We start from the raw sequence: 13,995 nt of genomic DNA on the forward strand, positions 1-13,995 counted from the left end.
GAGGGATATGGACCAGGTGCTGGCAGGTTAGATTGGGTTGGGATATCTGGTTGGCATGGACGAGTTGGACCGCAGAGTTCATTTCCGTGTTCTACATCTCTATGACTCGACATCACCACAGGAAATTATGTCACCTTTCCAAGAAAACCTAAACACCCAAATAGAAAACAGGCCATACCACTGGTGCTTCATCTGGAGGCTCCCTGATGATGTTACCAAGTATGGTGACAAAATGTCTGAAAACGAACCTTCCAGTTCAGTGAGCAAAGTTAGATCCAGAACCTCAACCTGAGCTATAAATCTTCTTAAACCTTTATAGACTTCTATTAAGTCTGCCCTCAGACTCTGCCACTCAGAAGAAAACTACCTGGGTATTTCTAGCTTCCCTTTATAGTTCATACCCTCTAATCTGGTCAACATTCTGGCAAACCTCTTCTGCACCCTCTCTAAATCCACATCTTTCCTGTAATGTGCCGACCACAACTGAATGCAGTACTCTTAAGATAAAAATCACACAACACCAGATTACAGTCCAACAGGTTCATTTGGAAGAACGAGCTTTCACAGCGCTGCTCGTTCATCAGGTAGCTCTGAAACAGGATCGTAAAACACAGAATTTATAGCAAAAGATTAGTGGCATGCAACTGAAATGATATATTTAACAAACCTAGATTACTGTTCAGTAATTCATCTTTTAGAATGGGTTGCAGTACATTAATATATAAATCCCAGAACTTGTTTAAAGTCACATTGTCAAGATCACTTAAGATTTTATTTTAGCTCAGAAAATGTATCAAAGGTGTGAGGTTAGAGTCATACTTTATCCCAATCTTAAGTAAGGCTGGTTCTAATTCCAAAGTGGGAATTTATAAAATATTACATGGATTGACTGCAGATTGAGCAAAACAGAATGTATCTGCAAATATAATTCTGCAAATGCAAATTCACCCCAGTCACTTATATGTGACTACATGTGAGAGTGTGTGCATATGTGTGTGAATGCACCTGAGAATGTGTGTGTGCATGCTTGGTAAACTGTGTATGTGTGAGTGTGATGGAGTATAAACCTGTGAGAGGGTGTGTGTGTGTATATATGTGTGTGGAGGAGAGCGGGTCTGCGTGAGTGCGAGCATGTGAGAGAGTGTTCAGTTTATTGGAGACACCTGTAGTGTGACAGGAACCCTAGGTCCCAATTGAGGCCGTCCTCATGGGTTCTGAACTTTAAAATGGATATAACATTACAATCGAGGTGAACAAAGACGATGCTGGTAGCTTGAACAACCATATATGAAGTAGATAGTGAGTACAGGTATTGAAGGAAACATTTCAGCTATCAGTAACTGAGAAGGATAGAGTTAATCTTTTGTCACAATACTCTAAGTACGGCCTAACCAAAGTCTTATAAAGCTGCAAATGACATCCTGACTCAATTCTCCGACCAATAAGGCAAGCATGCCAAATGTCGTCCTCGAGATACCACCCTATCTACTTGTGTGGCCACGTTCAGGGAGCTATAGACTTGAACCCCAAGATCCTTCTGTATGTCAAAGATGTTCATTGTCCAGCCACTAACTGTATACTTTTCCTTAACATTTGATCTCCCAAAGTCCAGCATCTTACACTGTGTCAGATTAAATTCAATCTGCCATTTCTCCGCCCATATCTGCGACATCACTTATCACAGCTGAGGATATAAAGTGCCCAGCAGCGCCTGATAAAGTCTACTATACATGCAAGCGCACACAATGTAAAAATAAACAGACTGAAATACAATACAATTAGACATCATTGAAAAGAGTTTATTTACAGAGTTTGTGCTACACTCAGACAAAACCACAACTGAACATAGGTGATTGAGATCTAGTAAATCTCCAATGAACCCTCTCCAGAGCTTGAGGATCTTTCTTGAAATAATGTGCCCAGAACTGAACACAAAAATGTGATCTGACCAACCAAGGACTACAGTTATTAAAAGTCAGATGCTTACATAACTGATGTCAAATTGTCCTTTCCATATAGACACTGGCAATGAGTGGATGAAGTTCACATTCCCAACAATTACTGCAGAATTGATACATAAAAGAATGTCCTAGTCCAGATACAATGAGCTGAATGATCTGCTTCTGAGCTGTACCATATCAGTGATTCTGATTTTGGTGAGAAAGGGATGACATGCTGCTGTATTGCATATTGGTATTAAAAAATCATACAAAAATGGACTGACATGCAGAATAAATCTTTCACAAAAAAATGCCAACAAGTCTGAGTACAAATTCAAACTAAATGTCTGTGATACCACAGATCCTAGACTCTCTACCCCAAACAGGAAATGTGTGACCATAATTCAGAATGGTTCTCTGAATAAAGCAGTTTCCCTTCTGCCATCGCCCTTTCTCCTCTCTCACCCACCCACCCCCACAGACTGACAGTCAACTCAGAAATCACAAAATGCAGAAAAGATTAAGACCCAGTCTCAACACCTTCATAACAACTATCACACAGACACAGAATATTACTGGCTTCCACTTAGATACAAAAGAGTAGAAATGGATAAGTACAGGCTGATAACTACACACACATTCATGTTGCAGAAACAGATAAACAAATGATGACGACACAGTTTCTGCAATGCAAATGTGTGACTATTAATCTCCATATGAGCATTTCAGTAACTGTCAGGGCCAGATTAATAACTACATTCTCATTCACAAAGCTAAAACTGACAGGAACAGAGTGATAACTACACGCCCAGTTTCACAGCATAAACTGACAAGTACAGTGTGATAACGACACTCTCATATTCACAGAGCAGAATCTCACAGATACATATTGGTACCTGCAATGTTCACATTGACCAAACAGGAGCTGACAGGTAGAAATCGATAAGTAAATTCACATATTGACAAGGCAGAGATTGAGAGGCAAACATTGGTAACTGCATTCACATTTTGACATAGGGGAAAATGACGTACAGTTTAATATCGACAGTCTCAAAACATAGCAGGGACAAACCAGTAAATACACTCACACATTCACAACGGGCAAATACAGGCCAATATTGACTGTCTCAATTCACAGAGCAGGAACAGACTGGTTCACATAGCGGTAACGGTTAGGTAGAGATTAATATTTACATGCACATAAAAGAAACTGACAAGTACACGTTGAAAACTACATTGTTATATAAATGATTAGGAGTTGGGTGTTGAGGATATAATCTCTAAATTCGCAGTTGATACTAACCCAGGGAGAAGAGTGAATTGTGAGGATGATGCTGAGTGACTTCACAGGTAGATGACAAGTTGGCCAAATGGGCAGAAACTTGGCAGATGAATTCCAATGCAGAGAAATGTAATGAAATGCATTTTGCTAACAGAAACACAAAGCAACACATTGTCAATTGTACATCATTGAGGGGAGCATTGGAACAGAGGTACCTCGGGGTTCATGTGTATCATTCTCTGAAGGTGGTCAGGCAAGCTGAAACCTTTGTGACGAAGGTGTATAAATAGAGGCATTCAGTATAAAACTGAGGAAGTGATGCTATACCTCTACAAATCATTGGTCAGACCACATTTCAGTTCTATTTAAGGAAGGATCTTCAAGCTCTGGAGAAGGTTCACAGGAGATTGACTAGAATGATAGCAGGAATGAAGGATTTTACTTACAAGGAATGATTAGGCTCCTTCTCCTTGGAGCAGAGAAGATTAAGAGAGGGGTTATGAAGAATTTTGACAGGGGAAACAAGAATTTTTTTTACCATTACTTGGTATGTCAGTAACTAGGGGTCACAATTTCAACACTGTCAGCAAGAGAGCTAGGAGTGACATGGAGAGAAATGTCTTTACTCAGAGTTGTTAGGATTTGGATTGTGCAGCCTGGGATCGTGGTGGAGGTAGATTCCATATGAGGTATGAAAGGAGAGCTGGATGTGTATTAACAGTGATGAAGTTGGAGGGCAATGAAGATAGAGCTGGTGAACGACCCTGCCTTGAATTATTTCCAGCTCACCACAATTTAAATAAAAGATACAGAGTACATCTGCCTTGACCCATTCGCCAGGAGATCAAATGGATGCTCAAGTTAGGAAAGGTCACCATAACATCTCAAATCTCTGCCATCAACAGTTAGATCGTGTTAGCGGTATAAATTGACCCCCCGAGAGCTCGGGTAGAGACCATTATTCAGATGGGTTCTCAAGACAAGTCCATCTTTCGAACTGATATCTTGTTGAGTGAATTGTGACAAAGCCTAGCCGAGTTGCAGAAACATGACTTTGCTATGCCTTCTCTTCCATTTCCTCCCTATTTGTTGGAAGGTAGATTTGCTGTTGAAAAACTTGAGAAGCTTCACAGGCTTTCTTCTGTGCAGTCTCATATTGTCCGTACAAAGTTGACATAAATTTTTCCCTCTTCATCTTGACCTGGTTCCTCATACCCTCCTGTATCTGTGTTCCGCAGGCTGGCGTAAGTAATGCAGGGTGGTCGCTGTTCTGCTTGGTCAGCCTGAAAACAGGTCAACACAGAAATGTAGTAGATAGGAGCAGGACTAAAATTGGTAGCATTTTGGACAAAGAAGAAGCTTATCTAAGAACATAATGGACATTTTATCAACTAGGCCAGTGGGTAAAGGAATGGCAGGTGACATTTAATTTAGATAAATGCGACGTATTGCATTTTGATAAGACAAACCAGGGCAGGATGTACACTGTTCATAGTACAAGTCTGGGGAGTGTTTCCGAACAGAGAGGCCTTGGGGTGCAGTTCGATTGTTCCTTGAATATGGCATTGCAGCTAGACATGGTGCAGAAGGTGGTGTTTGGCATGATCACTTTCATTGGTCAGAGCACTGACGACAGGAGTTGGGGCATCACGTTACAGCTGTACAGGATGTTGGTGAGGCCACTTTTGGAATACTATGTGCAATTCTGGTCGGCCTGCTGTAGAAATTTCTTCAGCTAATAAAGATACGGAAAAGATTGACAAAGATGTTACCAACATTGCAGGGTTTGAATTATGAGGAGAAGCTGCATGAGCTGGGAGCTTTTCTCTCCTGGAGCATCAGAGTCTGAGAGGTGACCTTATGGAGGTTATAAAATCACAAGGGGCATAGATAAGGTAAATAGGTATGGTCTTTTCCCAAGGTAGGGGTATCCAAAACTAGTGGGCATAGGTTTAAGGTTAGAGGGGAAAGACGTGAGAGGCAAATTTTTCACACAGAGGGCAGTGCGTATACGGTATGAGCTGCTGCCAGGGGAAGTGGGAGAGACAGATATTTCAAAGACATTTGGAAAGGTACATGGATAAGAAAAGTTTAGAGAGATATGGGCCAAATGCAGATAAATGGGACTAGTTGAGTTTGGGAAACTTGGTCAGCATGGGCGAGTTGGGCCAAAGGGACTATTTCCATGCTGTGTGACTCTATGAAAATGGATGAGAATAACAAACTTTGCCTGAAAGATAATCAGAGTGTACAGGAGGAGCTGTGAATACCTGGGGTCATTATACAGACCAACTTCTCTTGGCAAAGCATGTGATTGGAGCAAGCCTAAAATTGACCCTGACAAATGTTATTTCTCTGTACTCTGAATAGGATGTGGCCATCTCTGCCAAAGTCGGAAGTGGATGCAATTCCGAAATGTCCTTGAACCAATCGACTTGCTCAGCCAGAAGGCAGTGAAGAGTTTGCAAAGGATTAGGATTCACATGCAGAGCAGAGTGGGTAAGGAGGTCAGATTTCATTCCCTGAAGGACCATCACAGACAGGAACAGGAGGCGGCCATTTGGTCCCTCGAGCCTGCTCAGCCATTAGTGTTGTGGCTGATGCACCATTCCTCACGTTCACTTTCCTGCACTTAACATGTCATCCTCAATTCCCCGACTGATCAGGAACCTACCTACCCCAGCTATAAACCTGTTCCCTGTCCCCACACACAGCTCTCTGCGGCAAGGAGTTCCAAGACTCTCAACCCTCTCAGAGAAGAAATTCCTCCTCACCTCAGTCTTCAATTTTGAACCAGATGGTTGTTTGTTCCTGACAACAGTCATCATTAGAGTCTTAACTCCAGATCTGTTTTTGTTTCAAATCGAATTCCAGATCCACCACCTGCCACAGCAAGTTTCAAATTCACATCTGCAGAGCTCCCTGGGGAGCTGAAAACATAGGATTTTGCTTCCCCATTATTTCAGAAACATGAAAGTGAATCTCATCAAAATTGAGACCGGAATAAATTGCCCCACACCGTTGAGCTAAACATTAATGTCCCCAAGATCTGTACAGTGTGCAAAGAGACCATTCAGCCCATCCAGTCTGTCCCAAGCCAGTGAAAAGGATCCCACCCAGACCCCGGCCCTAGTCCAATAACCCTGCATTAACCATGGCCATTTCCCCTAACCTGCACTTCATAGAATCCTGCAGCGTGGAAGCAGGCCTTTCAGCCCATCGGGTCCATATCATGACCCACTGAATAGCATCCAACCCAGACCCACCACAAAAAAAACCTCTCCAATCACTGTAACCCTGCATTTCCCATGACTATCCCTTCTAGCCTGCGTAACTCTCATACTATGGGCAACTTAGCATGGCCAATCCACCTAAACTGCACATTTTTGGACTGTGGGAGGAAACCGGAGCACCCGGAGAAAACCCACGGAGAGGAGGGGAGAATGTCTATTGGGAGTTTGCACAATCACCCGAGGCTGGAATTGTTCCTGTGTTCCTGGCACTGTGAGGTAGCAATGCTAACCACTGAACCACTGTGCCACCCAATGTTTTTGCCACTGGCCATGTAAGGGTTGGTTAGCTCAGTTGATTCTATAGTTGGTTTACAATGTATAGTCACATTGACAGCATGCGGTTCAATTACTGCTCTGGTTGAGGTTGCTGTGAACGATCATTCCCTGTGCCTTAGATGTGGTGACCCTCGGGTTAAACCATAAAACAGTTGTTGCTTTTTCTCTCTTTGTCTCCCTTACACCTCCTTCTCCCTCTCTCTAATGAGACAATGGTGACTTTACATTAACTGCCTGCTAAAAACGTAACTTTGCTGGTTAAAAATTAACTGCCCTCCTTTTCACTACAAAATAACTTACGGGTTTCCTTCCTGCTGCACCATTAGAGTGACCTGTAAATAAAAGAAAAGACATATCCAACGGTACATATCTAAATGAATTGTGAGAGGATGCACAGGGAGATTTACCAGATGAGAGTTTCAGTGATTGAGAGAAATTGGACAGATTGGGGTAGTTGTCCTTACAGCTGAGTGGATTGAAAGAGAGGGATGTATAAAACGATGAGGGGTGAAGATAGGGTAGACAGGAAGAAATCTCCACCCCTGCCTTGACAGAGGTGGGGTGAGGGGTATAGATTGAAGATAAGGGCCAGGAGGTTTCAAAGGGATGTGAGGAAAATCTTGTTCACCCAGAGGGCGGTGGAGAATCTGGAAGTCACTGTCTGTAAGGGTGGGAGAAACAGAAACCATCATCACATTGAAGGAGGATTTAGATGAGCACTCCGGATACCAAGGCTATGGAGCCTAGTGCTGGGGAAATGGGATTAGAGGTGGTTGTTTCTGACTGGCACAGACTCAATGGAGTCTTTTTTCTGGGCTGTAGACCTCTCGGAAATTATGACTAAGTCACCTTGAGATGTGTATTCTACATCCAAGATACCATCTAATATAATTTTGTACATTTCATGTTCAGAGATGAGGAGTTTGTCTTCAAAAGAGAGATTGAGCAGTTAAGGCCAATATGCTCTGGAGTTTAGAGGAATGAGGGGAGTTCCAACTGAGGGAAATAGGGTGGTAAAGGAGGTGAGATTGACAAAGGAGACGGAGAGGATGTTTCCTCACATGTGACAATTTAGAATGAGAGGGTCATTGTTTCAGGAGAAGGGGGTGGGGCAGATTGAAAAGATGTTGAGAAATGGCTTCTCTCCAAGGCAGAGGGGGTGGGAATATCTGAGAATTCATCTCCCATTGTGTGTGTGGGGGGGGGGGGGGGGGGGGGGGCATGTCGGGACACTGAATAAATTAAAGGAAGGGACAGACAGATTGACAATCAGTGAGGGGTTAAAGGGAGTGGGGGCAGGAAATTGGAATTGAGGCAGGGATGAGATCAGTCGCAGCCATAAAGAAAGAGGGAAGCTGGCTCCTGAGGGCTCCTCGTCCGTATGTTCTATTGGTCGTCCAGCTGCCTGAACACTTTTTAGAGTGGGTGGCTCATAGTACATGCTCAGAAAGCTCTGAATCTGAAGGCCTAAACTGTGTGATGTGTCACAGGCCATTAGTCACTTAGTAACCAAGACCATAAGAGAGAGCAGCCATTCAGCCCATCAAGTCTGCTCCGTTATGGCTGATATGTTTGTTAACCCCATTCTCATGCTTTCTCTCTGTAATGGTTCATCATCCTACTGATCAAGAATCTATCTATCTATCTATCTCTGTCTTAAAGACATAATGACAGCTGTCTGCAGTAATGAGTTCCACAGATTCCCCACTGTCTGGCTGAAGAAATTCCTCCTCATCTCAGTTCTAAAGGGAGTTCCCTTCATTCTGAGGCTGTGCCTTCGGGTCCTAGTCTCTCCTACTCATGGAAACATATTCTCCATGTCCACTCTATCCCGGCCGTTCAGTATTCTCCCAGTTTCAATCAGATTCACCCTCACCCTTCTAAACTCCACTGAATCCAGACTCAAGGAGTCCTCAACCTCTCCTCATATGATAAATTCTTCATTCCTGTGATTTTTCTTGTAAACCCCCTCTGAACTTCCTCCAAGTTCAGCACATTCTTCCTTAGATAGGGGGCCCAAAACTGCTCTCAAATGTTCCAAATGTGGTCTGACCAGAGCCTAATACAGCCTCAGCAGTACATCCCTGCTCTTGTATTCTACACCTCACAAAATGAATGCTGACATTCCATTTGCCTTCCTAACTGTCAACTGAACCTGCCTGTTAACCTGAAAATAAGAGATCAGAGTGGTGCTGGAAAAGCACAGCAGGTCAGGCAGCATCCAAGGAGCAGGAAAATTGATGTTTCGGGCAAAAGCCCTTCATCAGGTTTCTGGCATCTTCTGTCCTCACTTTTGCCCAACCTGAAAGGAATCCTGAACTCAGACTCCGAAGTCCTTTTGTTCTTCAGATTTCTGAACCCTTTCCCCATTTCAAAAACTGTCTCTGTCTCTGTTCTTCCCACTTTCCCACATTGTATTCCATCAGCCATTTTGTTGCCCACTCTCCCAGCCTGTCCAAATCCTTCTGCAGCCTCCCTGCTTCCTCAACACTAGCTGTCCTTCCACCTATCGTTGTGTCACCAAAGAAACACTCAGGGAAATGAAATGGCAATGCTCCTCATGTGAATGATGCTAGACCCAGAGCGAATGGCTCCTTGCCCCTAAGACCAAGGCCAGAAAGGACCACTCTCAGACATTAAGCTGTTGTACTGGGGCAATCAATAGAATGATGTCCCAGGCTTAAATGTAGGCATCCCCTCAAAACAAGATGAAAGGAAAAGTAATTAATCATCAATGTAGCATTCCTTCTTCCAATTCACATTGCCCTATTGTTAATTTAGTTGACATAGATGAAACATGTCTATGATTTAATTGATTGCAAACACTATTGATTATTAATAAATTCAACTGATGTAAAAAGATTCAAAACATTTGGGTAGATCATCACTCCATGCTATAAGCAAAGGAAACATTAGGGTCACAGAGATGTACAGCATGGAAACAGACCCTTCGGTCCAACTCGTCCATGCCGAGAAGATATCCTAACCCAATCTAGCTCCACCTGACAGCACCCGGCCCATATCCCTCCAAACCCTTCCTATTCATATACCCATCCAGATGCCTTTTAAATGTAGCAATTGTACTAGCCTCCACCATTTCCTCTGGCAGCTCATTCCATACACGTACCACCCTCTGCGTGAAAAAGTTGTCCTTTAGTCCTCTTTTAAATCCTTCCCCTCTCACCCTCCACCCCAGGGAAAAGACTTTATCTATTTATCCTATCCATGCCTCTCATGATTTTATGAACCTCTATGAGGTCACCCTAGAGCCTCCAACACTGTAGAGAAAATAGCCCTAGTCTATTCAACCTTTCCATATAGCTCAAATCCTCCAACCAGAATTGCAAGCAATGTTCCAAAAGTGGGCGAATTAATGTCCTGTACAGCCGCAACATGACCTCCCAGCTCCTGTACTCAATACTCTGACCAATAAAGCAAAGCATACCAAATGCCTTCTTCACTATCCTATCTACCTGTGATTCCACTTTTAAGGAGCTATGAGCCTGCATTCCAAGGTCTCTTTGTTCAGCAACACTCCCTAGGACCTTACCATTAAGTGTATAAGTCCTGCTAAGATTTGTTTTTCCAAAATGCAACACCTCACATTTATCCTTCTCAGCCCATTGGCACATCTGATCAACATCCCGTTGTAATCTGAGGTAACCTCCTTCGCTGTCCACTACACTTCAGTTTTGGTGTTATCCGCAAACTTACTAACTGAAGAAGGGCTTATGCCCAAAACGTCGATTCTCCTGCTCCTCGGATGCTGCCTGGCCTGCTGTGTTTTTCCAGCACCACATTTTTCAACTCTGGTCTCCAGGATCTGCAGTCCTCACTTTCTCCTAGTTGATCTTAACCTACTGCGAATCCTCTTGCAAGGATGCCTACCTTGAAGAAGCTCTCCTCCCTCTCTCTACAAGGATCTCAGATGAGTCCTTCCCCCCAGGTCATCTCCTCTGCCCTGAAGCTCTTCAGACTCGCTATCACAGCCACATCTCTTTCCTCAGCACCTGCCTATGGAACCGACTGACCCCGCATGGACTCCGGACTACATTCAGACCAACACAATTTGGACCCAACCAGGACAACCTGTACCTGCAACAAATCCGAAGCCTCCATGAAACAGACCTCCCTCCGGATCCTCCGCTCCAAGCGCGCAGCCATGCGCCGCTACCTACACTTCCTGCAGTCAGCCCTGCCCCAGCTCAGGACAACACTCTTGCAAAGGACCTTTGCTGTTCTTCATCCTCAGAAGAATTCATACACTGAACAAACGCTTTTTCTTAGCCATATCGAACATCAAAGAAAGTAAGTACGAAAACTTTCATGTACTCACCCTCACACTCCGGATTCCTCGACCGTTCCTGAACCTTCTTGCGACCTCTGGAACCGCTCAGGCGCCATTGCCCACACAGCTGCTGCAGCCACCATTGCCGCGGCGAACGGTGACGTCACTTCCGCCCCCACCACCGCACAGACAACAGCCACCACCGACCATGCAACCTCTGCGATCGCTGCCCAGACAACCGCCTCCATGATTGCTAGGAAGACCATCGCCGACAGATACGCGGCCGCCGCGGGATCCATGGCTACCGGGACCAGCGCCATTTCTGCCCGGCACGCCACTTCCGCCCCCGGAGCTGCCGTTGCCGCAGCCACTTCTGCTCTCAGTGACGTCACTCACCTGCTCAAGGACCACAATGCACGCTACGCCACTCCCACATCAACCAACTCCGCCCCCACGACCAACTCCAGCCCCACACCAGGTCCTAGCTCCCAGCCCTACCGTATTTTCACCATCCCTCCAAACCTCCCCCTAAGGATGAAAGATCAGTCCTCAGCAGAGGCCTCGCCTTCATCCCCCTATGCTCTGGATCAATGAGTTCGACACGCGGCTAGACAAAAAGATTTCTGAAGAAGCGCTTATGCCCGAAACGTCAAATCTCCTGCTCCTCGGATGCTGCCTGGCCTGCTGTGTTTTTCCAGCACCACATTTTTCAACTCTGGTTTCCAGTATCTGCAGTCCTCACTTTCTCCTAGTTAAACTTACTAACTGTACCTCTTCTGCTCACATCCAAATCATTTATATAAATGATAAAAAGTAGTGGACCCAGCACCGATCCTTGTGGCACTCCACTGGTCACAGGCCTCCAGTCTGAAAACCAACCTTCCATCACTACCCTCCGTTTACTACCTTTGAACCAGTTCTGTATCCAAATGGCTAGTTCTCCCTGTATTCCACGAGATCTAACCTTGCTAACCAGTCCCCCATGGGGAACCTTGTCGAATGCCTTACTGAAGTCTGTATTTATCACATCTACCGCTCTACCCTCATCAATCCTCTTTGTTACTTCTTCAAACAACTCAATCATGTTTCTGAGACATGATTTCCCACACACAAAGCCATGTTGACTATCTGTAATTAGTCCTTGCCTTTCCAAATATATGTACATCCTGTTCCTCAGGATTCCTTCCAACAACTTGCCCACCACCGATGTCAGACTCACTGGTCTATAGTTCCCTGGTTTGTCCTTACCACCTTTCTTAAACAGTGGCACTACCTTAGCCAACCTCCTAGTCTTCCGGCACCTCATCTGTGACTATCAATGTTCAAATATCTCAGCAAGAGGCCTAGCAATCACTTCCCGAGCTTCCCACAGGGTTCTAGGGTACACCTGATCAGGTCCTGGGGATTTCTCCACTTTTATGCGTTTCATGTCATCCAGCACTTCCTCCTCTCTAAGATGGACATTTTTTAAAATGTCACCATCTATTTCCGTACATTCGAGACCTTCCATGTCCTTTTCCATCGTAAATACTGATGCAAAATACTCGTTTAGTATCTCCCCCATCTCCTGCGGTTCCACCCAAAGGCCACCTTGCTGATCTTTGAGGGGCCCTATTCTCTCACTAGTAACCCCTTTTTGTCCTTAAAGTATTTGTAAAACCCCTTTGGATCTCCTTAATTCTATTTGCCAAAGCTATCTCATGTCCCCTTCTTCCCCTCCTGATTTCTCTCTCAAGTATATTCCTACTTCCTTCATACTCTCCTAAGGATTCTCTCGATCTATCCTTCTATAACTTATATATGCTTCCTTCCTTTTCTTAACCAAACCTTCAATTTCTTTAGTCATCCAGCATTCCCTATACCTACCAGTCTTTCCTTTCACCCTGACAGGAATATACTTTCTCTGGATTCTCATTATCTCATTTCTGAAGACTTCCTATTTTCCAGCCTTCCCATTACCTGCGAACATCTGCGCCCAATCAGCTTTTGTAAGTTCTTGCCTAATACCATCAAAATTGGCCTTTCTCACTTGCGATGTTTAAAAGTGGCTGGGTTTTAGAGGGTTAAGGTAAACTTGAGAAAATCTCCCACTTTCACTGAACCAGAAATGTTATGAAAGTTTACATACTGTATCCTTTACCAGCGTTTCTTATTTTTGAGATGGTGGAAACTGAGTACACCAAACCCCTATCCATTTTGGAGTCATCTATAGTCAAGAAACAATAAGCAAAGGGAACCGAAAGGTTAGAGATCAGAATGTTAAACCAACAGCAAACAATGCCTCAAACTTAAATATGGAGCGACAATTAAGGTCACAGCCCCAACCCAGCATGAATATAAACCTAAGCTCTTAGCTATATATATCGACCGTTTCAAAGCAGTTCGCAAACCAGGTGACTCAATAACATCGAATGTGTATTTTGCATCAACATTCACTGCAAAGTTTGTGCCCACCCTCCCAGAACAAGCTCACATAGAGAAGGTGGAGGCCCCAGGGTAATTTACAATTTTTTTTGTTACTATTACTCACTCATGTCACATGGGCATCACTGCTGGGCCCAGCATTTATTGCCCAACTCATCCCTAGTTGCCCCCTTGAGAAGGTAGCGATGAGTTGCTTTCTTGAACTGCTGCAGTCCATGTGCTGTAGATAGACACACATTGCCCTGACGGAGGGAATACCAGGATTTTGACCCAATGACCCTGAAAGAACAGTGTTATATTTCCATGTCAGGACACTGATCGGCCAGAAGGGGAACTTGTAGATGGTGGGTGTTCCCATGTATCTGCTGTACTTGTCCTTCTAGATGGAAGTGGTTGTGCTTTTGAAGGTGCTGCCTGAGGATCTTTGGTGTATTTCTGCAGTCCATCTTGTAGATGGTACACACTGCTGCTACTGAGCATGGCTAGTCGAGG

General features: G+C 44.3%; 1 protein-coding gene across 1 annotated transcript in view; it reads left to right on the plus strand.

The window, feature by feature from the left end:
- The window catches only part of LOC148135441 (uncharacterized), a 34,149-nt gene that overhangs the window by 7,791 nt on the left and 12,363 nt on the right, over positions 1 to 13,995 (plus strand). Inside the window, exon 3 of the mRNA XM_087984747.1 lies at positions 5,593 to 5,721. Within this exon, the coding sequence (XP_087840873.1) occupies positions 5,593 to 5,721 (129 nt within the window). The remainder of the gene's footprint in view (positions 1 to 5,592; positions 5,722 to 13,995) is intronic.

The sequence above is a fragment of the Chiloscyllium plagiosum genome, unplaced genomic scaffold (genome assembly GCF_037043375.1).
Source record: "Chiloscyllium plagiosum isolate Xiang-an unplaced genomic scaffold, Cpla_swu_hap1 HiC_scaffold_49, whole genome shotgun sequence".
Taxonomy (NCBI): Eukaryota; Metazoa; Chordata; class Chondrichthyes; order Orectolobiformes; family Hemiscylliidae; genus Chiloscyllium; species Chiloscyllium plagiosum.